Here is a 24,257-nt window from a genome sequence, read left to right as displayed (position 1 = left end):
ACATGTTGTCTAGGAAGATGAATGATGCTGGAAAAGACCCAATCATAAAGACAGTTAACACATACAGACAGCTTCCTGCTTGTTAGCGACTGTGCATGTGTGAACTTAATCCTCACATAACCCTATGCTGTAGGTACTATGATTATGCTCATGTTACAAATGAGGGAATTGCAGCCTATAAGGGTAAGTGACTTGCCCAGGGTCCCCTGCTGCTAGTGGCAGATCCAAGATCAACAACTAGGCAGTCTGTCACAGGAGGCCACACTTTTCAGGACTGTGTACATTGCTGCTCTGTATGGGAGTATGATTGATAATTAAACTGCTTTTTACTTTGATCCCAGCAAGGCTGTACTCTTGTTTGAGCACACACACAGACAGACTCACCCCTCATCAACTCACATAGTTGGCAGCATGACTGTCTGAAAAACAATTCAAATTTTAGGAAATTATCTGTGGTTCCTGCAGCCTGTTTTCAACATATAGACAGGAATCACTGAGGTGCATATACTGATATACAATAGCTGATCATTTGCTATATAAAATGATCCAATAATCTTTCCCTGAGTACTCGTTTGGAGCCCCAGTCAGATTCAAATTCTATCACAATCTGCCAAACTTCAGTTATATCTACATCTCCTTAACATCCCCCAACAAATCTTTCAGTGTATATCACACTCTTACATTTATTTCTTGCATTTGTGAATTACCATGTGCTAGCATAACTATTCTGATATTTTAGCTTGGAGAAACATATGGCAGTGGAGAGAATTTGGGAATTTAATAAATAATTCTCCTACATACCTTTTTAAATCAATAACACTACCATGCTGTGTATACCCGGATATCAAATGGCATTACTTAAAAAGAGCTAGCTCATTTGTTCAATCTGTGGATAATTGGCCAATATTCAGCATTTTGTTACAATTCTATCATTTTTGTGAGAAGAACACACTCAAGGTTTCTTGAGGGCAAGAACTACTGGATTTATTTTTATAGTAACTACTCCTGATACAAAGCATGGCATGGAACAGATGACTTATGAGCACATTTAGCTTCTTTCATTAAGGGGAATGAAAACTTAGTAGGTCCAGTGACTCTCCATTGTTGTCTGAAGTATATAATCAGCCAGAGAACTTACACAAATCATTCTGCTGTTGCAGAGGATATAATGACTTGGGTAGATGGGGAGCAGAAAGGAAAGAGCTGGAAAAGAGAGGTCACAAAAGTTACAGGGACAAAGCCTGGCCAGTGTGAGGCTTCAGCTCTGCCTTGTACTAATTCTCAAAATCAAAGGCTTTTGTACTTTTTTATCCTGCAATTCTAATGCTCAACCTTGTTCTGCTTGAACACCTTTTATGTTGGCTTAATGATCTGCAAATAGTGTTAAAATTTCTCAATCTTAGGTGAGATGACTCTTGACTCTTAAGAAATATATCTGTGTGTACAGTACACACACACACACACACATATCTATATCCACACATGTAAGATATTCCTTTTATTTTCTGTGGCCTGAGATTCACAAAGAGATTGTAATTCAGGCATTTTGTATTGAGGATATAAACAGCAAAACTATCTGGATCCATTACTGATGTTTGATTCCCTAAATATTCTTTGGGGGAAAATATAAAAACACATGTCACACAATTAACATTTCTAGCCACTAAAAAAAATGAATTGACATCATTCTTAACCACTGAGTTAAGCCATCCACATTCTCAGACAACCTAGTGGATATAAATATGAACTAATGTAAATGTATGCTTAAATATTATGTATTTAAATCCTATTTCTAACAAGGTAAACAAGGCATTTCATGACTGCAGGGTCTCCATGGTGACTCTTATTGGCTTTCCTTTCTGTATCTAATTCCTTGTGGGTTCCGTTCACACAGATGCATGACAGGAATTTCTCTTTGCTTCTCATATTGAATCAGCCCCATTTCTAAGCTGATGCCATCTGGCATCCAGATATTACTTCTGTCTTCTGCCTGCTTTGCTTTTCCTTAATCTTCTTCCTTTTTTAAATGGCTCACACCAAGATTATTTATGGCAATATGTTTAAGGCCAGGTATTGTGTTGAAGCACAAAAATGTTTTTCTAAACCATGTAGTAAAGCTGTTAACTCAAGATATTTTAAATGCAAGATCAAGGCATAGGACCACCCAATCCTACCTTTGAAGAGGAAGGCACTCTTAAGGTTCTCCACCTGGTGTGTCCCAGGGTTTTATGGAGGGATGGCTGGTTAAAATGGCTGTGTTGGTCACATAGTGCCCAAAGGAATCACCTATCTCCTGTTGCTTTCTCTGAGCCATCCAAGCAGGATTCCTGGCCACTGAAATAAATCTGGGAGCAAACTGGCTTCCCTAGATGTCCAGTTAGTCCTTACTTCCTCTCTCTGAGATGACTTGATCAGAGAGCAGGAAGTCTGGAAAGAGAAAGGCAGAACATATGGGCACCCAGGCCATACCTTTCTCTTACACCTGCCTCCCTGAAAGGATATACCTTCTAGGGCACTGGATGGTCTATTAGTGGCCAGAAGAAGTCAAAGAAATGAATAATATCCTTTCTGTGCTGAATTTGATTGGGCTTTCTACAGTGGCCAGCTGAGTGACTTCCTGTACAGCAACAGTAGACCAGCTATCTTTATGTGGCCTACTGATCACCCTAGTATCAGTTTTGGTCAAGAAATGAAGTTGTTGAAGTGGTCGTAATGTGTATTGGCTTGAGGTGGTTGTGATGTGTATGCAGACACTCAACGAAGACTGAAATTAAGGTATAAAAATAGGAGATGGGAAATCAAGTCAGTCATTTCTTTAGCTTCTACCTGATTAATGAATATAATTGTACTACCATATTTTAGTTCGGATCCCTCACCAAGTAAACTAAAATTCTGAGGATTAAAAAAATACCTAGAAAGCTCTTCCCTTATATTTGTCCATAGGAGAAACCAGCTGGGCTCAATCTGTCATTTAAATGATGTGTTTAAAACCTAACATTACTCTCATCAGCTGGAGGCAAATTCAAAAACACGTAGTTCTAATAAGAGCAGAAGAGAATTCCACCAGTCATTTTTCCATTTTCCCCTTTCTAGTGCTAGAATGGCACTGTTGTTACCCTCAGAAAAATCCATGTCTCCCAAAATCTTATTGTTTGTGTAAGTCTATCTCTAACCACAGTTCCTTCTGTGTTAATTGGGTAGTAGAGATTTCTATGGATTCCTCCACAGCAAGCTCACTTTACTTTATTTATTTATAAGACCATGTGTGCTTGATCAGCTTCTGTGGCTAAAGCCCCACATCACTTAATTTTGGTCTGTCCATGTTCAGTCCAAGGGAGAGACACAAAAATACTCTGCTTAAAGATTCCTGCTTTTGTTTGTCAAGGAAACCTGATCAAAACATGTGCCTGGTTCAAGACGAACCATGACCACCAGAGAAAAATCAGCTGAGAGGGTATGACTCCAACAAATAGGTCAGGAAATCATTTTTTATATCATGAAAATATATTCATCACAAGTCCTACCTTTGTCCCATGCGAATCAAATACATCATGAATAAACCAGTCTGTTGCCAAGAAAAGAACAATCAATGTCTGAAAGTCTTTCTGAATGCAGCTGCAGCTTTATAAAATGAATCTCAATATACGAAAGACATTACCGTAATGTGAATGAATCTTGATACTTATTTCAGCTGTTCTATGAGACTGATATCTTTATTTATGTCTTCTGCATGGCATTTCATTTAGTGGGGCAACAACATTGGTATATGCTCTCATTCTATAAAGTTTTAATTATTCTTGGCAGTTCAGTTCTCAGTCTTCAATCATAGTTTTCTTCTAAACATATCTTAGAGTGGTTGCTTACAAACATGTTTTTGGCCAGAATGCTAACCAACTATTTTTTTTTTCATCTTGGGGTTACCAAGAGTATCTAATATTCAATAACAGTATCTCTACATGCTGAAGACTTGTGGCTGCTGATCGTCCTATATTAATTAATGAGACAGGCTGGTGATACTTTCATTTTACATAAGGGAAAATAACTGACATTTGCTGTTTTGCTACCGAACTCTCCATGTCAGCTAGAGCCAAGCAAGAGACAATAGTGTGGACCCCTGCTCCTGCTTCTCTGTACCAGTTCAGAAGGGACAACCACAGCTTCTAAACATTACCATTTAATTTAAGCAATGTCAGTCTCTTTGGTAGGGGGAAGGAAAGACTTGCTGACAATATATCATTTTTTCATTATACTGTAGAGAGTAATTATAGACTGCTACATACATTTAGAAACTAGTCTGTGTGGTTTAAAAAAAGAAAGAAGACCATGAAAAATTACGTTTTTAAAATTCAAAATCAATAAAAAAATAATGTGACATGTAGGACCTTTCCTAGGGCTCAGGGCACTAAACATGTAAAGTGTATTAAAATGAGGAAACTATATACCTTTCATTACATTATTCTACAGCTGTCATTTATTTCATTGTGGTATAAAAGTAATTATTGTTCTGAGCATAATAGTATACATTTCCTTTACCCGGCACCAGCACTCCAATTACAATCCACTTCAGCTCAGATTAATCATGCCAAGATGGCAATTCCATTACATCAAGAGTAAAATTTAATAATCTAATATGTGGCTATAGTTTCAATGACTAAAACTATATGTTTAACTACTTTAGGGATTTTATTAAGATTGAAGTTAAACAGTGCCTCTTAATCAGACTTTTAGTGGAAAACACTCGTTACCAAATATGGTTGACCACGGTCTATGTAATGCTTCTGTAGAAGCATTAAACTCCACTTAAATCTCTTCCTTGAAAGGTATCTAATAATGCAGAAGATGTTTAATTATTGACGTAAGATGTTTTGACTCAATTTCAACTTGGTTACATTATTTAACATCAGTCATAATGCAAAATTATATAGAGGATTATGCTTGAGTCCAAATGACAAAGTACAGCTACAGAAGAGCAGAGTTAATTTATTTAAAATAATACATATCTGTTTTTAAGCATATTTAACCTAAGAATACATAGAAGGAATAACTAGCTCCAAATACATGGCATCTCTCTGTGTCTTAAATAGGACCTTAGTGGATTAAAAAGTTAATACTTCTCCAAAATGAACTGTTTACTTCCTCTCCAGCAGAAAGAAGGCCTGTCAAGCCAGGTACTGGTAGGAGAGAAACAAAAAATTTTAAGACTTCATATATTCATGTAAAGGTTGTGCTGTGATCTTTAGTCACTTCCTTTCCTCCAAAGGTCCACAATGACTAGTTGCTTTTTCTTAAGGGCTTTCCTCAAAGAAGTAGACAAAATTGCTGTAGGAACTTTGTAGTGAAGAAATAATTTATGTTCGCTCATTGTCCTTTTATGTAAGAAGTGTAGGAGCCATTTCTTTGTGAAACCAAGTGACTGTGCATCATTTCTTTACAAATGAACTTTGGTCCCTGTACCATTCTGCATTCTCGATTTCTTTCCTAATCTCTTGCTGTTGAAGGGGTGATTCAGGAACACAATTTGTGTTCTTGCAAATCATACCAGATTTAGATTCAAAAAGGATGAATCTGAGAAAATTCTGAATTGTTTTTTGATATATATATTACCATGTTAACTTATATGTCTAGTAAAATTTAAACTATGGGATGAAATTTGGAAACCATGTCATATCTTACATGTTAGACTGTGAGCTCATGGAGGGTGAGTAACAGGTAACTCATCGTACATATGCATGCCCAACACAGAGCCTCATACTTGTATTAAACAAATTAATGTAGAAAGTCATCAATCTTAGAAATAGCTTTGGTCACAAATGAAATTCATTAATAGAGTGCTTTCCCTTATTTTTAAAATGATGCAGTAGATATGCCCATTGGTGTTTTCTAGTAGAATCAATATACAGTTATCTATCAACCAGTCAATCAATCAATATTTGTCTCTGTTTCCTCTTCTGAAGCATCTGGGAAATCTGGGCCTCATGGTCTTAAATTTCATGGCCTTGATAAGAGTGAGTGGGTATGGGGCATGATTGAGTGTAGCAAAGACCTGGTGTCCATCTGATATCAATCCCAGTAAGAAAGGGAAAAGAAAAGGTAGTAAATGTCCCTTGCCCTCAGATACTTAAGTATCAGATAAAGGGTTTTACTTACCCTTTATTTTCTGTGAATGGCTATATTGCAGAGCTGGGAGATAAGGAGTGTGAAGAGCTGCTCAGACTTTCACACCAATCTATGTTATATCACCAGATGTCCCTGGGCCTTCTCACTTTGGCTTCTTGGAAAAGGGGAGGTCAGGTTTTGGAGAAGATGGTAAGAGCTATACCTTCATTTACCTACTTCCAAATTGAAAAGTATTTAGAGGGTGATCCTAAGTTTGAGAAGCACTTTGAAATTGATAGATGTCTAACCTGACCGTCTCAAAGCATCATCTTGCTCTTGGTAAGAAGATTAGATTAGCTCACAACTCAAGAAAGCCAGTGAGACACTGCTTTATTTAAACCAATCAGCTTCCAAAGCAAAATGACTTGTGGTTTCAAAACTTACGAGGGTTCTTCGGACACAGCAGCTCCTTCTTCTAGCTCCTGAGCTTGTTTATACCATGGCAGCTTGGCCTCTACTGGAAGTTTCTCTGAGAATTAAGTGAATGCACATAAAAGAGAAGAGGTTAGACCCAATTTGGGATTTGAGTGGAATTACTTTTTCTCCTTACCAGTTCTTGATTTTGTACTACCTAGAAACTACGCTGATAAATGCAAATAGGTAAACTTCTGCCTCTGATGATGGTCATATAAAAAAAGAATCAGATTTAAAAATATTTAATGATACTATTCTCTGTGTACATGCTTCCTCTTTTTTATGTTGAAGAGCAAAGGCAAATCTTGTTATTATGAAAGTCATAATCACAGGAGCACTAGCTCAATGTGGGCATAAAGAGTCATCAAAGTATCTTTCACTACTTCCTTTGGGAAAGATTTGGTAATACTTCCCTTTTAAAATAAACACAAATAAGTTATATTGTAATACTTTCATAAATTCTAACTTGTTTTTCTTTTGTCTTTTGGCTAAGGGTGATCTATGCCGTATTGTCAAAAACAAACAAACCTGGTACTCTGAAATTCGTTAAGTCACTGCTCTAGATATCTGACTCATTCAATACCATCCCAAAGCTCTCTGACAACTGAATAGCAACTCAGGGTCCAAACCCCATAAATTGACTTGTTTCACCTATTTATCTAGCTTTGGTCAAACAATTCAGAACAAGCTTCCTAATTATTTCCTGGAAAAAAATATTGTGGAGGAGAAAAAGAAAGAGGGAGGCTTTAACTGCTCCTATAGAAGTAACTGCCAAGATTCCCATTCTGACATATTTATTGGGGTCATTTAAATATTTGCCTTTATAGTATGAGCCAGTGAAGCTCCATCACCATTTTATAGCACATAATTGTAAAGATGAAAGAAATATGTTCATATATGCATATGCCATCAAATTATAGGGTGTTTTAATGATGTTTAGAGAGCCACACTCACTACTCAGTTGTGAAAATCAAGATTTTATTCTTGATAGTTAACCACAAACTATTTTCCTTTCTCTGAAGTGGCTTGATAAAGACAGAGCTAATAAATAATGGACTCTTTTAAGTTGGGGACATTACTGCTTGTCCTTATGTGCAGCAATTGCTAATAGTCAGAAAACAAAGCAAGTAAGAAATATAAAACTGCTGAAGCCACAAGGGTTTACTAACAATTCAAATGCAGCAACACGGTCTTTATACATACATCACTTTACAACTAGTCCACTTCTCCCAACCGAATAACTCAGTCAACAGTACCACCCCTGACAGTGCGAGCTCTCTGCAGCCCTCAGTTCAGCACTAATAGTAACCTTGTAATACTTTGCTGTCTATTTGAACCAAATCCTGTCAGATGTACTAGAAGCTACTCCTCCCATATTTGAGGATGCTAATGATAATCAAGAGTTGAAGATTACATTTGTGGAAAATTTACTATTAGCCAGGCAGTGGACTAAACATCCTATTTGCATTATATCTCATTTAATCCTCATATGATCTCTGAGGTGCTTATTATTATTATCTCTATTTTATTATTATCTGAGCTGGTTCTTATTATTATCTCTATTTTACCAATGAGGAAACTGAGGCTTAGAGAGAGATGTATTGATACAATTAATCAGGATTTCTGGGATGTTTTTATTTTTTTGGTTTCCTTTTATATCATGAATTTAAATTTCATAATGCCATTCAATCCCACCAAGAGTCACCTATAGTTTAATAAAGAGCTACACTGCAGCTGATTTTCAGAGAAATGTAATGGCTTAATGAAAGAAATTACAAATAGGAATGATATTTCATATTATAAATAGGAGGAAGCTTATAGTAAGTTCTTCCAAATGGTTTGTGACTTTGGAACTTTCTATTTCAATGACACAGACTAACAATATTAGCAAAGAAGTCCGGTTAGTTTCATGCTAATCTGAGAGATCCTGTTGTAATTATAATAAATCTTGATCACTATGTAGAACTTTTCTGAAATTTACTTTTTATATATTATTTGCATTACCTATTAAATTCTGATTTATTCCAGTTTTTCATTTCAAATCATGATTCTGAAATCTACCCTCATATTAATGTTTTAATTTTCAGTATAAAAAGCAACAGTTTTCTGTTTCAGCAGTTTGAAGTACGAGACTTCCCAGTGTACTTTGTGCTTAGCAAAGTAGACACTCTTGGATTCTAACAGCATTGTTTCTAACAGCAAGAAATGTGGGTAGTAAATTATACAACTATTTCTACAATATCTCAGTATCTCCTTTCAGGCAGCTATATCTGATATTTTTCAGCAATAACCTTCAAACAACTTTATGACCTATGAGAGGATTATACAAAATGGAGTGCTTAATAACAATTTGCAAGCAAAACTGTCTGAAAGACTGTTAAAAAGAGTTAAGTCCATTTAGTAGAGTCTAAGTTACAAAGAATAGTTAATAAGAACATTCAGATACTTAAAAATATTTCAAGGAGTTTAAAACAGCACCTGAATGCACGTAACAATGAAAAGATCCACCAAGTTACCTTTGGGTTTATAGCAGGGAGTGGGTATGATGCATTCCTCTTTTATGTGGGGCTTGGCTTTTGGGCTACAGCCTCCTGTGTGCATTCCTCGGTAGTCAATGCAGAGGACCACACGATATCGAAGGCCCTGGCCACATGTCACTGTGCACTGGAAGGAGAATGCAAGAGAAAGGAGACTCATAGGCAAAGCCTTGTTTACTTCTATTCATTTCCCACCTGAGACCTTTCAAGGGCTGCTTTTATACAAGGACTCCTGGTGGATTTACACCACTTCTTACCCATCATGGGATCTGTGTTCTACTTGGTATTTAGGCTGAGGCTGGCGAGAAATTATATCACTCTTTTTCTTAGCTTTGGGTTATTACTCAGTCAGTATCCCTTAAGCACCCACTGTGTGCAAGTCCCAAACCAAGCAGCAAAAAGGAGAAGGGTAATTGTAGAGTGTGCTCAAATTTGACTACCAATATGGCGGTTTAATTTTATTTTGTCACTTTGCTAATGACTGCTAGGTCTAAAATATGGGAAATGCTAGCTCCCACGTGGACATGAGCAGTTTTTTAAACTAACATCATAGCTAATTTGTATTGCAGCGTGGCTGATCCAGTTGATTATACTGACATGGGAAAAATGTTTAAAGGAACTGATTCAGTGGCTAGATGTAGACAGCACCCCTGGTGGTCCAACATGCCTGGGAGCGTATGGATAGATAGAAATGTCATCAGCTCTGATCTGCTGCCACAAAGCACATAGCTCAGCAAATAGCCTCTTGCCATCTCTGTGGCTGGGGGACAATGGTTTATCTCCTCTTTCCCTCTCCTTTGCCATTTCAAACCTCTTTGCATTAACAGCTAGGAAACCCAAAAGAACCTTTTATTTTTAAGCTGCTGCCGCAGCTTCCCTAACATCTAAAATATTTTGGTTTTAATTATCCTGCTTCATTCCAATTATTTTGCTGCTTTCATTTCATCCTTTTTTCAATTTAATTACAGTAAAAATGAAATTATACATTTTAAATTTCAATCCACTCTGACCCTTTTTGGATATAGACAAAGTATAATAAATAAAAAATGAAACCAAACTTTTGGTCTACTAGCTCAGTCAGAGCAGCTTTAGTGATTCAGGATCAGTTATTCACCTCATTTACTATGACAGACATTTGCCTCCCCTTGCCACTGAGGGAACATTATGGGGAGTGATACAGGCTCCTTGAAGTTACTTGAAAAAAAAATGTATGTTTTATTCATAGATTTTTATTATTTTTGGCTATGCTGGATTCGGGCCATGTCTACTCCAGGAGCTAAACTAGTTGGCCCTAGACACCTCAAGAGGAGAAGTGGGGAGCACACGGGATAGCTGGTGAGGTCACGATGACGAGAGGGAAGAGTGGACTTACTCTCCTAACGAACAAAGAAAGAAGGCCCAGTTACCGGAGACCACTCCTGTGCCAGCCATTTAGGGCAGTGAAAAATGTTGCAGGGCTGCACGATGGGCTTCTTAGGGGTGTACATGCACTTCCACTCTTCCACGGAGGTGACATGCCCCTGGATGTCCTCCTCCACACAGGAAACTGCCCGGCTTTGGATGCCCCCCCCACACGAGGAGGAGCACGCGGTCCACGGGGTGGCGTCCCACCTACAGAAGCAAGGGGAGTCATCAGGGCAGACATGCACATTGTCAATCCTCCTCAGCGATCTTTTGACCAACCCGGTTCCCAGGGCCTATTGGGGCAGTTGGATTCTGAGAGGCTGTGGTCAAGAGAACCAAAGCCATTTATTGCCTGAAATCTGCTGAGTAAGAGAGAAGGACTCCACATTGTCAAAAGTGCCCTGTAATCCTTACAGCTCTATACAAATGTAAGAAATGACTGTTTGAGAGCTGTGCATAAGGAAATCTGTGCTGTGCGTAACCTGCTCCAGAGGGCTGTCCTTCTTTCTAGGTTCAGTATATATTCTCTGGGTGTGTATAATACTTATGTTATTTTATATCTTATAAACATGTATTCTGCATGTACAATATTAGACATATTTGTTAAATCCCATTAAGAACCTATGTCAAAACTAAAATTGCTTAATCCATTAACACTAATAGTTTGTACCTGGGCTGATACTTTTTATTTTCAATGCAACACTTTCTTAGCTTCTGGATACTTTGACATGAGAAACTCCTCTTGAAAGGTCAAAATAAACCAACACTTTCTCACTTGTTTCTACAATCATCTACAGTCAGTAGCTTTGGGACTACACAGACTCAACACAATTCTGATGTTCAAACCATGCCATTATTACACTAAGAAGCAAAGGTGTTATTAAAGGCATTATCTACTCATTGAGAAATCCTGGAATTGTGAAGAAGTTTGGTTTCGGTTAGAAGGCTGATGGCATTGGAATCTAGAAATACAATTAACAGAGAGAGAAAATAACAATATTGTCAATAACATTTAAGAGAATTCTATTGATTTTTTAGATCTCTACACAGCTCTGAAGTATCTGGGACCATATGCCAAGAGATATCTTTGCCTGATTCTCTTCTCTGCTCATATAGATTTAGGTAATGTAGAATTTTTAAGAATAGAAACATTGGGACTACCTTGTCTTTCTTGTATCTATTCTTGCTTGTTGATGAGGACTGCTAAGGAACTTTTAAGATTTCTCTGAGAATTATGAGAGAGATAATTTTAATAAGCGAAAACCAAAATGTCACCAAGTGGATCCACTTGAATAGTTAGATTTAAAAATGTTGCACAGGCATACCGTGGAGACATTAATTATTCTATAAGTAGGATTTCATGTACATTGTGAGCCTGACTTCTCTTGTGCATAAGCCTGGATAATATATATTTCCCAGTTATAGAGAATTTTCTGCACATTTTCCCTATATTGTTCAAGTCTAGGCAACAACTATTATTTCCACTGCCAACAGCCTAAACATGCTGCCAAATACAATATTTTCCTATCCATGTTTCCCCAAGAGACACATAAGAAAATGTTAGTGTGGGGAAACTGAGGCCTTCTGATCCTTTCAAGAGAATGAAACAGCTCTGTAGAGAGTTTCTTTTCCCAAAAGGTAAGACCAGCTCTCATTTGTTTCCATGTAAATCTCTGGTCTGGAGGTGGTAACAGGTCTGTTCAGACTGAAATTGGGTTGAATATGTAAGTACATATTTGCACTGGATTTGATTCGGCAGTGAAGTGGGAATGTGTTTCTGAATGTACATTTAATCTCTTAGACCATTATGATGCCATAAAAAGAGCACATTTTCTCAATTGGTACTCCAACATTGCTACACTTGACCCTACTAAAGAGAGAGTGATTAATTTCTGTCTCAACACTTGGACCTGACGCATAGTGTAATTTCATAAATAGCAGTAAGTATCCTTTCCAATGTCAGTGATCACAGAAAAAAAATGATGCTAATATTATTCTAAGAATTTATAGTCTGTTTGCAGCATGTAACTACAGCTGTATATGTGAAAAATTATCATGTGAATCTTTAAGCAATACTAAGGTTATGTGGGATTTCAAGGCAAAACATGTCTAGGTGCTTTAAAAAAAGGATAATGTGAAGTTTAGAGAGGGCATCATTTAGGATATCTTAAAACAGGGACCTGGTAAGTTCTTGGAAAAGAAAAAGCATATCCAAGAATCTTGTCCTGAAAAATAATAAGTAAGTTTATAAATCATATATTTTTTAACACCATTAGTTTTTAATTTTTTAAACACAGTGTGTTTAAGAAAGTCTCAGAATTAAGAATGATGTGGAAAAGTTGTATATTATTAGTTTGAATTAAATATAATTCAATTCAATTCAATATGAGACTACATTCTTATATTATGTTCAGGTATGTGTTATAGCAAAAGACTGAATGCAAGAAAACACAATCTAAAAATTCATTAATGTGTCTTTTATCTATATTTGTGGTCTTAAACCCCTTTAAATAATCTCAATAAGCAAAGTTTTCTGTCTTGATCACTAGGTAGCTGCCAACTGAGAACCATTTTTGAGTCTCAATTTTTCTTATGAAATGAAGACATTATTTGTAGAAATACCTTCCATTTATGGAGACTTTCTCAATAAAGCAGAATATCTAACTATAGCTAGTTCAGTAACAAGTGCAAGGGGTAAGAAACACAGTCTGTGTACTGATTGTCCTTTCCCACTGTGATGAATGGACAGGCCAATGTGTACACAGGAGAGGGTTCAAAGAAACACTGAGGAAGCATATTCACTCTATGATTCAGAATACTGGACTTCAGGCATTTGGAGGAAGTCTGAATATATAAGAAATTAAGTTTGATCTAAGGAAGGCATTAGTCATACCAGAGAAATATAAATAAGAGATTGTAGAATGAGAGAAACTTAGGAGTGCCCTTACAGGAAAAACAGACTTGATGTTGTACCCCTGAAGCCCTACTTTGCCTTTATATTGAAATTGATGGCCTTTACACAAACAGATACATGTGTCCTATGGATAATTATTTTGCAGATACAGGAATTGAGATCAAATAAAATCTGGGTTCAGTTAAATTCATTTTTTAATATTTTCATTCTGTTTTTTTCAAGAAGAATTTAATATATAAGTTTGGTTCTGGATAAATCAGCAAAATGATACATGAATAGCATTCTAAAGTCATTTATCATCTTTATCAACATAGTCATAGGAAAGTGGGAGGGAGCTGATTAATGAGGTAACCTTTTAGTGGAAGAAGTCCAAAAAATGATAAACAAAGATACGTAGTGTAAATCAAATGCCCCTCTCTACATGTTACCATTGAAATGGTAAAAAGTGAGTTCTCTGCTAGTCACTGCAAGTATTTAAGTAGATGTTGGATGACAGTTTGCACTAGTGTATATGTGTTATATAAATATGTACATATAGGTGTTTATACATGTGTGAATACATATGCATTTTAAAAATATACACATGTGCATATTTGCGTGAATACATGTTTGTACATGTGTGGTGTGTAAGTATGACTGTTGGGGAGGGGAGGGAGAAGGAAGCATCATTGGGCCATGGGAAGGAGGGCTGGACGAGATGACCTCAAGGGCCTCTATTTAGATGTGAATGCATTATTTAGGGATTTTCAATCAAACATTGCTTTCTTTTATAGTTCAGAATAAAATTATTCTCTGGGATTTGTTTACTTTGAGACTGAGCAAACTGCCATGGATTATTTTAACTATTTGTAATCTGATTTAAATCCTGGGCTCTAAAGAGCAGCTGACTCACTGAAATCCAAATGAGCAAAGAGAATACAGCAAAGGTTTCTCTTAGCACAAGGGTTACATCAAACGCAATTCTAATTTCTTCTATCTGGGGAACTGCTTCCAGAGTGGCAGGCAACACACTCAGTGGCTAGCTTTTTTCAGCTTCTCCAGTTTTCATATGAGCATATTAATAAAGAGAGCATGTTCTTTTCAAAGTTCCTCAATCACTACCATTATATTTTCTAGCTTTAAAAAATACTGTGCTTTAAAAAAGCAGCACAGTGCATGGAATTTTATGTTTTGGAAAAAAATGTCCCCCTGAATGTTCTGAACAATAAAGATATGAAAAAGCTGCCTTTTGGTATTTAATTATAATTTCTTTGGAACAAAACGAGGATATTTAAAGCCCCTATACAGAGCCATACTACATCTGGAATTCCACATTTGTGGTGTTGAGATAATACTTCAGGCACTGTTTGGTTAACAGCAACAGTGCTTTAATGAGTAGGGTCCTATTGCAGAGGAAACAGAGAAAAGGAAAAAGGGAGTGAAAGAAAGACAAAACATAAACCCCATACACTGTTTCCAATCAGAGTAAATTACTGCGTCCACTCTAATTTAATATGATCCTATCTTAAAATGGTTTTTGAATGGCAAGCTTACAGTCTGAGCAGGCCAGGATTATTCAAAAGCAAAGCTCAGGATGGATTGCAAAATATATTACCTACCATCTTATTTTTACAAAAAGACCCACAAAATCTACATATATAATATGTATATATATAAGAGGCAGAAGACTGATTTACTACTTCTAGCATCAGGATGATTGATTTACGTACCGAGGAAGGGGATGGTAGAGGTCATAAGGCATGATCTGCTTGTATCCGCCACTGTTAGGAACAATAATGCCAACCCTCTGAGTAGAAGGTACACACAATAAAATAAACACTAAATGATTACATTATACAATTTTTCAGACAAATGCAAAACAACATCAATAAATAGTCTCTGAAACACAACACTGAAACAATTCAATATCTTATGTTAGTATATGTTTTAGGATGGGTCAAGTTCTTTGAAAGGGCACCATTTACTATAATTAGTTCTCTGATGGAGCAGGAAATATCACCCGGATAGGGTGGTGGCAAGAAAACTTGGCACCTCGTCATGAACTATGACATGATAAGCTTATACCTGTTCATTAATCCTTCAAGTTATACATCCTATATGAGGTCATTATTATCATCATTACTAATGTTACTTCCAGATGCTCACCAAACAATTATAGTTACTGTCTCACTTCTGATGAGTTAGATATAAGAGTATATATCTGGGAATTGACAATCCTATGTAATCTGCATTAGAATATAGATTTCTTCTCTTGGCAGATTTAAGGATGTTAGAAATACCTGGAAAGCAGTCACTTGGTTATTTTATAAAATGAAGAGGAACTATCAACAAAAGCAAGTTCCCCACCAAAATAAAGGTAGGGCAGTTAAAATGAGATAATAAATATAAAAGATCTTTTTTGTGGTCTATAAGATGTGATATAATGTAAACTAGCAGTTAGCATGGTTAGCACTCCTAGTACCTGGAGAAACCTATGAGATTTAGAGATAGAGTCTAAAGGAGCCGTAAGAAATGACATTATAGGCTCTTTGGCTAATGGATTTGCAAAAAATGGTATTATGGCTTCTATGGAAGTCCCCAGAGGTCTTTAAGATTCAATAAACTACACTAACCTACCTGACTGATTTCAACTTGTCTCTAATTGGCAAAACTTTCTTCTTATTGAGCCCCCTGCCTTGTGAAAGATTTATGACTCATGGGTGTCTTGGATAAAAGGGCTATCACAACAGACCCTCCATCAAGAGTGGGAAACAGAGAGAGCTCAATACATGGATGTCACCCTGGGGCACAGCATGGCAGGGCAGGAGCAGAAGACACTTATTTTACAACTGATGAATGATAGGAAATCCCTCTTTTTAATACTGAAGAAACTCATGTATTCTGTATGTATTCTTGGATGAATGGATATATATTTATGTGTCTGTAGTCAATATAAATGTTCTTATTTATATTTAAGTAAATAAATATTTTTATTTTGATCCTCCCATCCTCTGATATAAGATGATATATGTTCTTTTTATATGGTTAGCAAACCAAAGCTTCTGGATGGAAAGAGTGAACTGGGCATACTGTTGATCAGAAAGATAAAAAGATAGCATTAACAGGAGATCATGATGGGTAGGGAGGAAAGAGGGAATGATAAAGACAGTAGTTGCTAAAGAAATTATTGAAAGGTAAGGAGATCTATAAGGGAAAATTAAATTTTAAAGAAAATGGGAAAACATGCTATGAAGATAGATTTCTGTTCACAGAGGGGTCAACCATTGGGATATTAATTTACCTTATTTATCTTACATGAATAAGGTTTCTATATTTATTTGTATGACTAAGTTTTCATGATATATGTATGTATATTACCCTTACATAACAATGTTCATGAAACTGGCTGCTGCCTTTTGAGGATGCTCAAAGGACACTCAAAATCCCACAGCTCTAACACAAGAAGGGAATGAATATTGACCTTAAACTTTTCTCGCTGTTTTTCCAAGTTAGGGGAACTTCCTATTATTTTCTGCTTTCTTTAGACAGACAAGAAATCATATGTGAAGGGCCAACCCTGTCTTTTGTTAGAATCATGTGCTCTCTTTCCAATAATTATTATACTGAGTAATTAGGGGAATTTTCTTTCTAAAAGAACTATGCCTGAAAGAATTTCAAACTTCTGAAGTTCTTCTGATAACTTTGGACATACGTCTAATAGTAATTAATTAGGGAATAAATCAAATTGACTTTGCAGTTCTATTTTAGCCAAACCTAGTATCTTTACTCAGGTCTCCATCAATTTCTAAATGCAGGAGTGCATATCATTGCCTTCTCTCCTGAAAAAACTTATAGCTATAACTTGTCATCCTCAACATTAGAATGAACTGTTGTAGATCACTGTTTCCTCTGCCAACTGATTTATCAGCTGATGATATGTAAAATGGAGGCAGTAATATTGAAGGAGACAGGCTAGAAGAGAAGAAAGGGAATAAAAGCGGGAGTGTATGTATAGAATTCAAGATGTTGGGCTTTGCTTTGGACTGATTTAGAAATGTTTCTGTTTGAACAAGGAGTTCTAAACTTGGGTTCAGCCAAACTAAAGCTGTATTTCTTTCTATGGCATGGCTCATGGTGAAGACCCATAACATGACTCTATGGCACCTGTGAAAACAGAAAGATACCAAAACAATGGTGCTCTGTCCAGTCCTGCTAATGTGTATCCGTGTACATGGGCTCGGCTCTCTCTTGGGGTTCCTGGTATGGTCCTGGCCTTTCACCACACTGTCACACAGGGGCAGGCAATGTTGCCTAAACTTCACTTCCTATTGCTTACTTTTAACACACTTGGTCTTTTTCTTAGGCAACTGTATACATATTGAAGAATGATGAAAAAGGATGTCACTTAGGGATTTTAAGACATTCTTCCCATGTTTAGGTCTTGATTCGGATGTGTGTGTGTGTGTGTGTGTGCATATGTGTGTGTGCACGTTTGCAGACATGCATCTGAATATGTGTGGAGTGGCAAAAGGGCAAAGGTAATTTTAAAAATGATCACAAAGGGGAGATATGAGAAACAGTTTTGGGGAAGAACCTCTTGTTCTCCATGCCTCACTTATTTTGAGCTCTCATTCACTTACACTGGGCAGTGACCTGACTCCATTGAAAATCCCCAATGTCAGGAGTCATGATGGGAAGGTAGGAAGATAAGCATGAGCAAGTGGTCATTCTGGACTCAGGTGGTGTAAGCAGAAGAAAGACATTGCACCCCATGCTCTTAAAGTCCACACCTTGCTGAATGGTCCAATGACAGGAGAATGCTTCCATGTTATGACAGGCTCATGTAATGAAATATTGGGCAGTACATAAACATGAAGCCTTTTGAACCATTTTTAATGACATGGAAAATATTCAAATGTCAACTGAAAAAAATTTAATACAAAATAGAATATACATGTGATCCACAACACTAAGAAAATTCACATGTCTATTATCATCTGTACAACCATTTTCATGAAGTCCATATATGTGTATGAAATATAAATACAAATATAAATAAATAAATAAATATATGAAATACACATATAGAAAAAAATACACATATTAGAAAAAGACCAAAAACAGTTGTCAGTTCCTGGTGTTTGGATTCTTGGGTGTTTTTGCTTTCTTCTTTTTATGTTTCTGTTTTCTAAGTTTTCAATAATGCATAGTCACAGAAATAAGACCATTCAAGCAAGACAAAACTCAAGTTTGAGGAAGTATAAGAAACATTTGGCAATATGATATAAATGGATGACATTAAGCCACTACCTCAAATCCCAGTGTCGCTTAAAGGTTATTCTTTGTCCTAAAATCATCTTGAAGTTACTTTTAGAACAATATCCGTGAGTTTAAAAATCAGTCCATATTCAGGCTCATACTACTCAGTTGTGGAATTTACATGTTGTGATAAATCTCTCCCTCCAAGAAAAATCCTAACTTAACAAACCCCAGGGGCAATCAATTTATAGTCTGGGTTCTTTTTACATGGAAATGAACCATAAGGAGTCCGTTTCATGATTTGAACTTTCCGTTTTAGTGAATCTCTCACAACCTCTTGCTTCTTTTCTGGGCTGCAGAGCTTCATTTCTGACTTCCTGACAGCTGGACACGTATGCTCTAGGTTTGTCAAGCTGAGCGCAACCAGACAATTCATTGTCTTCCCCTGCAAAGCTGCCTCCTTCTGTGATCGTTACTGTGCAGAGAGCTGTCACCCTCCCAGGCTGGATGACATGGGACACCTCTGCTTCTTCTCTTTCCCAAGTCCCCACAGGCACTCAGCTATTCTAGTTGCAATGTCTGCCACGTACATCTCCTCCTGACGTGGACACGCTGCTCCTTTTGCAGAAGGCTCCCAACAGATCTGCCTGCGGGCATTGCCCCCTCATTGCTGTCAGAGCAACCACCGTTTTAATTTCCTATTCAGAAGTCTTAAAGTGGCTCCCCTAATGCTCAATGAAATTTCTTAATCAAGTGCTACTTCTCTGAAAGCCTGTTCTAATTTGCCCTCTCAACATCTAAGCAGAAATTCTCTCCTTCTGAAGCACTAACTCCTCTCATCTCTTTTAACTATGTTTAAGTTTTCTTCACTGTAACACCATGGGACAGAATCCATATTGGTTCTTTATAATCCATATTGGTTCTGAACACAGTGCCCTACACAGAGGCAATTAGTGAATATTTATTCAGTGAAATCATGCCATCAGTGTGCAGACACAAAAGCAAGCAGAACAACCTCCATTCGGAATTAAAGTAAACACCAGAAGAAAATCAAGGTTGGAGAGACCCCTAAACAATCTGCCGCTCGCTGAGCACATCTTTCATCCCACTCCTTGCCCTGTGTAGCCCTGCCATCTGTGTGGGGGAATGGACTGTGCTGGAGGGGAGTATGGCAGGTTCGGAAGGCTGCTCTGGCAGGCAGAACTGAGGGGCGATCTGAGGCAGAGAAAGGACACCTTAATGGCGACCATACTTCTAGCCTGCTTGGCTTAACCCTGGATGTCTTCCACTGGGTATCTCCCAGAAACAGGCAGGACAGCTTTAAAAAATTTCTTTTCTTCCCTTTCTGTCTCATGTCTTTCACATATCATGCTGCTTTGTAACTGTACAGGTCGCATTGCTCAGTGCTGGGGCCCAGACTCCAGCTGGCCCTTCTTGGCCTCTGCCATGGTACCAGCCACAGAACTTGGCACAGGATAGGTACTCAATAAAAAAATGATGAAATTGGTGGTAGTGGAAGGAGTTCTGGCACAGAAGAGGGTAATTCATTTTCTCTCAACAACTCCAGGGTGACAGAAACTGTTTCCTAAGCAACAGTTTAGAATGGGGCAGGAGAGAAGTAATAAAAAGTTGGAAGAGACGCAAGCATTTGCTTTTTCATGAGTGGCAGAGACAAAGAATCATGGTATAATGAGGAAAAGGACACCCTGAACAGTTGGGTGATGGAAAACCATGTCTCCTCTCCTCCACTCTCTTTCTGTGTGACCTTGAGTGTGTTACCTTTGGACTTCTGCTTTGGTCTTCTGCAAAATCTAAGTAGGGATGAAATTAGGAGTTGTAGAATGAAGTAAGAATGGGTGCCCTGAATCCCATTTCATGGAGCTCTATTTTACCTGTGTCTGTTCTAGACTGCAGAGGGCAGAGCTCAGAGCTCTGCAGACCAGAGATTGAAAACCAATGAACTAGGTGATCATCTCAAAATCTCTCCAACTGTAACATTTGGTGACTTCATGAAACACAGTACAGTTCTGTATTATTCAAAGAGCAAGTTGAGATCCAGCCAATGAGAAGATATTCTGTAAACATGTCACGATTTTTTTAAAACCGTTGTACTTTCTAGGCAACATTCATTTATCTTTTGAAACCAAAAGAATCCCACTTCATTGTCCTGGCTTTGAAAACATTTTAAAGGATATACTCATTTTCTGCTATGAAACCAACTACTGGAGAGTTTTTGATCATTTGACCCAAAATATTAAATTTCCTCACATCTGTATTTCTATGGTTAAACATTCTTGTATTAATGAATGCAATTTTACAAACTGCTTTTCAAAAAGTGGGACTAATATTTTATTGGGCTTTGTTTCTCTCTTCTTGTACTGTCCCAAGTGATTTGGTCATTGTTTGGTTCAAGGAAACGTCAGTATGTATGCTTATATATAAGAGGCTTGCTTAATTACCCTGGGTATGTGGTCAATTCAAAGATCCAGGGCACCAAACTTTCCATTGATATGATTGGCAGTTCTGGGTTAGCAGTGGGGGCCTATGTAGGGTTTAAACCAGATCTCACAGGGTGCTGACAGCATCGTGAAGAACAAGCGTACCTGTGGATATGATGGCACACGGTTGCACCCGGGGCCAAGTTACTGAGTGTTATGTAGTGTAGGGAGTTTATGTCACATAGGGAACTGGAAACATCACCCTGCTTTCTTTTGCTCACCCTAATGTGGGGCAGGTCACTGAATCTCCTCAGGCTTCAGTTTTTTCATCTGTAAATAGCAATGACAATCTCTATCCTCCTAGCCTCTTAGGGATTGTAAAACTGAATTGAGATAATGGATGTGGAAGCACTTTATAAACTTCAAATAGAAGCAACATCAGACAAGTCATCGCACAGGTTTGGCTCTGAATTTATCATATGATAATAGCCGACTTTTGTTGGGTGCTTGGTACCTTGATAAGAGCTTCACATGCATTATCTCATTTAATTCTCATGCCTACTTTCTGACAGGAATATTATACTCATTTTACAGACAGCAAGATTCAAGCCTAGAAAAGTTAAGTAATGAAGTTACTTACCTAGGAAAGTCAAACTAATAGATTGGGATAAAAAATGAGGAGGATGATAATGCTTCTGACTCACAAGTTAATTAAAATAATTAAATTTGAAAAATTATACTTTTGAAGAGTTTGAAATGTAATATAAGAAGTTATCATTATTATTAGTGATGTGCTTTCTTGGTGGAAGAACGGAACATCCCAAATAACTGAGTCATAGCCGATTGTCTGACCATGTGTAGTATGTCCATAAACTTGGGAAGGGTATGGATGGCCATGCATATTTAGAAAAATTCTAAAATTCTAAAAATACCAGAATCTTGCTTTATTTATCTCATTATAAATAATGCATGAAAGTGGAAATGGGATTTTATGGTGGTCTTATTGCTTACTCATAAGCTGCACAAAGCAGTATATTTAAATGAGGTTGACAAATGAAAACAAGTTGTTACTTTTCTAAATGATTTACCTATTGTAACAAAGCAAAAAGACCTCTCTAATTAGGAAAACATTTCCTTATACTCAAACTGCAAACCAAGCCAACCATTTTGTAGTCCTTACACGGAGTTCTCCTTTTTTTTGGAGATGGTATGAATTCCATGTAAATAGCAATGTCTCACAGGAGGCTTAGTGGGGATTATTAGACAAGTACATTGGGATTTCAGGAGTTGCTGATTATCTTAATTTCTCATGGGCATTCTATTGAACAAATCTGGTAAATGTGCTTTTCTTTCATGAAGATATTTCCTAGGAATTTCTATCTCCTTTTATTAAAACAACAAATGGAGAGCTACATTTCTAGACCCATGTATGACTCTACTCTAGACCTCCCTCTTTTCCTTTCATGAAGAAAGAAGCAGATTTCTGGAGAGTTTAGGAGTTTCTCTGAGGTAGCATCAACACTATCATAACTGTGATCTTAGTCACGATAGCTGTAGCAGCTCACACTCTCTGAGTACTTGTCATGCATCAGGCACTCTGCTAAGCCCCTTAAATGTATTTGTAACACATTTATTTCTCATGACGACTCTATGAGGGAAGTACTGTTAACTCTCCTCGGTTCACAGGATGAAAAGACTGAGGCTTAGTGAGGACAAGCACTTTGCCCAAGGCACTCAACCATCAAGCAGCAGAGCCAGGATCGCAAGCCAGGCTCTTTTGCTCCAAACTCCTTCCTAATGACCAGGCTGTATGGCCATTGGACTAGTTAGTTGGTGACCAGGTTTTGATATGCCCACTGTACACACTGCCTCGCATGATGCAGGTCATTTCTTTAAAGATGTATTGGGATTCAATTCTGAGGTTTTGTTCACAACTTGCTCCATGGCCAGGGATGACTTACATGATTTGCTGTCAAATTAAATGGAGCCGGACCAAAAAAAAAAAAAAATAGTCCATTGGCACTCACCAAGAACTGCCCCTTGGGGCATGCAAGTTTGGGCATTTGCTTGGGACTGTGAATTCCTTGAGGGAAGCGGGAATCTGGATGCAGTTTCAGCTAGAAACAGGTCATTTTTACTAATGATTGTGACTATGATAGTGTGATGAGTGAGAGCTTTTTTCACTCGTCCAGCCCTTGCCAATTTAAGCCACCTTCATTACTGTCTTGGAGAGGAACTCAGAGTTCTGTGCCAGAAAAATCTGAAAAGGTGGTTCTCTGATCTTCTCACAAACTATGTCTTACACAGTTTCCCCAGACAGCCTTAACAGCCTTAATAATCTCATAGACTGAGACATGTAAGGCCAAATGTAGCACAGTTTACATTCAAAACCACTCTGACAACATAAGGGGCTTATTAGCTGAACTAAACCTATGCCTTTTTGGTTGCTGCTGCACCATAGACAAATATTTTGAGGCTTTCTGGCCACATGATAGACTTCACCCTTCACCCAAGAGGCAAAGATGAATGACATACACCATTGCTAAAACCAGCAGACAGTGCATTAAAAAAAAAATTCCCCTGGAGTAAAACAGAAACTATGATTATGCATGGCAGGTACAAGAGACAATTTGACATTTGATTAGATTCCAAGTGTCTTAGCTATTATTTGGGGAACGGTTCATACTATCGTGTTAAATGAATGAAGCAGAAAAAGCCCATGTGGCAAATCCCTGATGTACAGGAGGGGCATGCCTCTGAACTTGTGGGAGAGCCCAAGCTGGACTGCCACCAGAAGGCAGACTCTAGTGTCTATAGAGCATATGATGGGATTAGCAATGTCATCGCTCTGAGTCACCAGTGAGAAACATTCTTAATTTTAGCTAAAAGTCATTAGACTGTTAACATCACTTTCTCTTCCATACCATTACCATTACCATTAGCTTCCTTTTTGAGACCATTTTGACTAGGAAACAAACTGTTCTATCACTTTCTTAAAAATGACTGCACAAAGGACACCAGCAGAGAGCAACAAAGCTCTCTGGGGATGGAACTTCTGGTAGTCAGCTATGTTTGACTGTTGCTCCAGTATAAGGGACTAAAGTTCCTATCTTAGCAAAATGCCATGTTCCTGTGCGCCAAGACATTTCAGGCTTG

General features: G+C 37.6%; 1 protein-coding gene across 5 annotated transcripts in view; it reads right to left on the bottom strand.

Moving 5' to 3' along the window:
• The window catches only part of ADAMTSL1 (ADAMTS like 1), an 859,402-nt gene that overhangs the window by 187,701 nt on the left and 647,444 nt on the right, over positions 1-24,257 (bottom strand). For 4 of the 5 annotated variants that reach the window (XM_036888127.2, XM_057498726.1, XM_036888144.2 and 1 more), the window contains 4 exons: positions 15,135-15,185; positions 10,514-10,718; positions 9,087-9,234; positions 6,541-6,625 (listed from right to left, as the gene is read on the bottom strand). In XM_036888127.2, coding sequence (XP_036744022.2) covers positions 6,541-6,625; positions 9,087-9,234; positions 10,514-10,718; positions 15,135-15,185 — 489 coding nt within the window. The remainder of the gene's footprint in view (positions 1-6,540; positions 6,626-9,086; positions 9,235-10,513; positions 10,719-15,134; positions 15,186-24,257) is intronic. The other variant, XM_036888135.2, reaches the window with a different exon arrangement.

Source organism: Manis pentadactyla, chromosome 3 (assembly GCF_030020395.1).
Source record: "Manis pentadactyla isolate mManPen7 chromosome 3, mManPen7.hap1, whole genome shotgun sequence".
Classification (NCBI taxonomy): Eukaryota; Metazoa; Chordata; class Mammalia; order Pholidota; family Manidae; genus Manis; species Manis pentadactyla.
The sequence above is the reverse complement of the archived record's forward strand: the minus strand, read 5'-3'. Positions and strand labels throughout refer to the sequence as shown.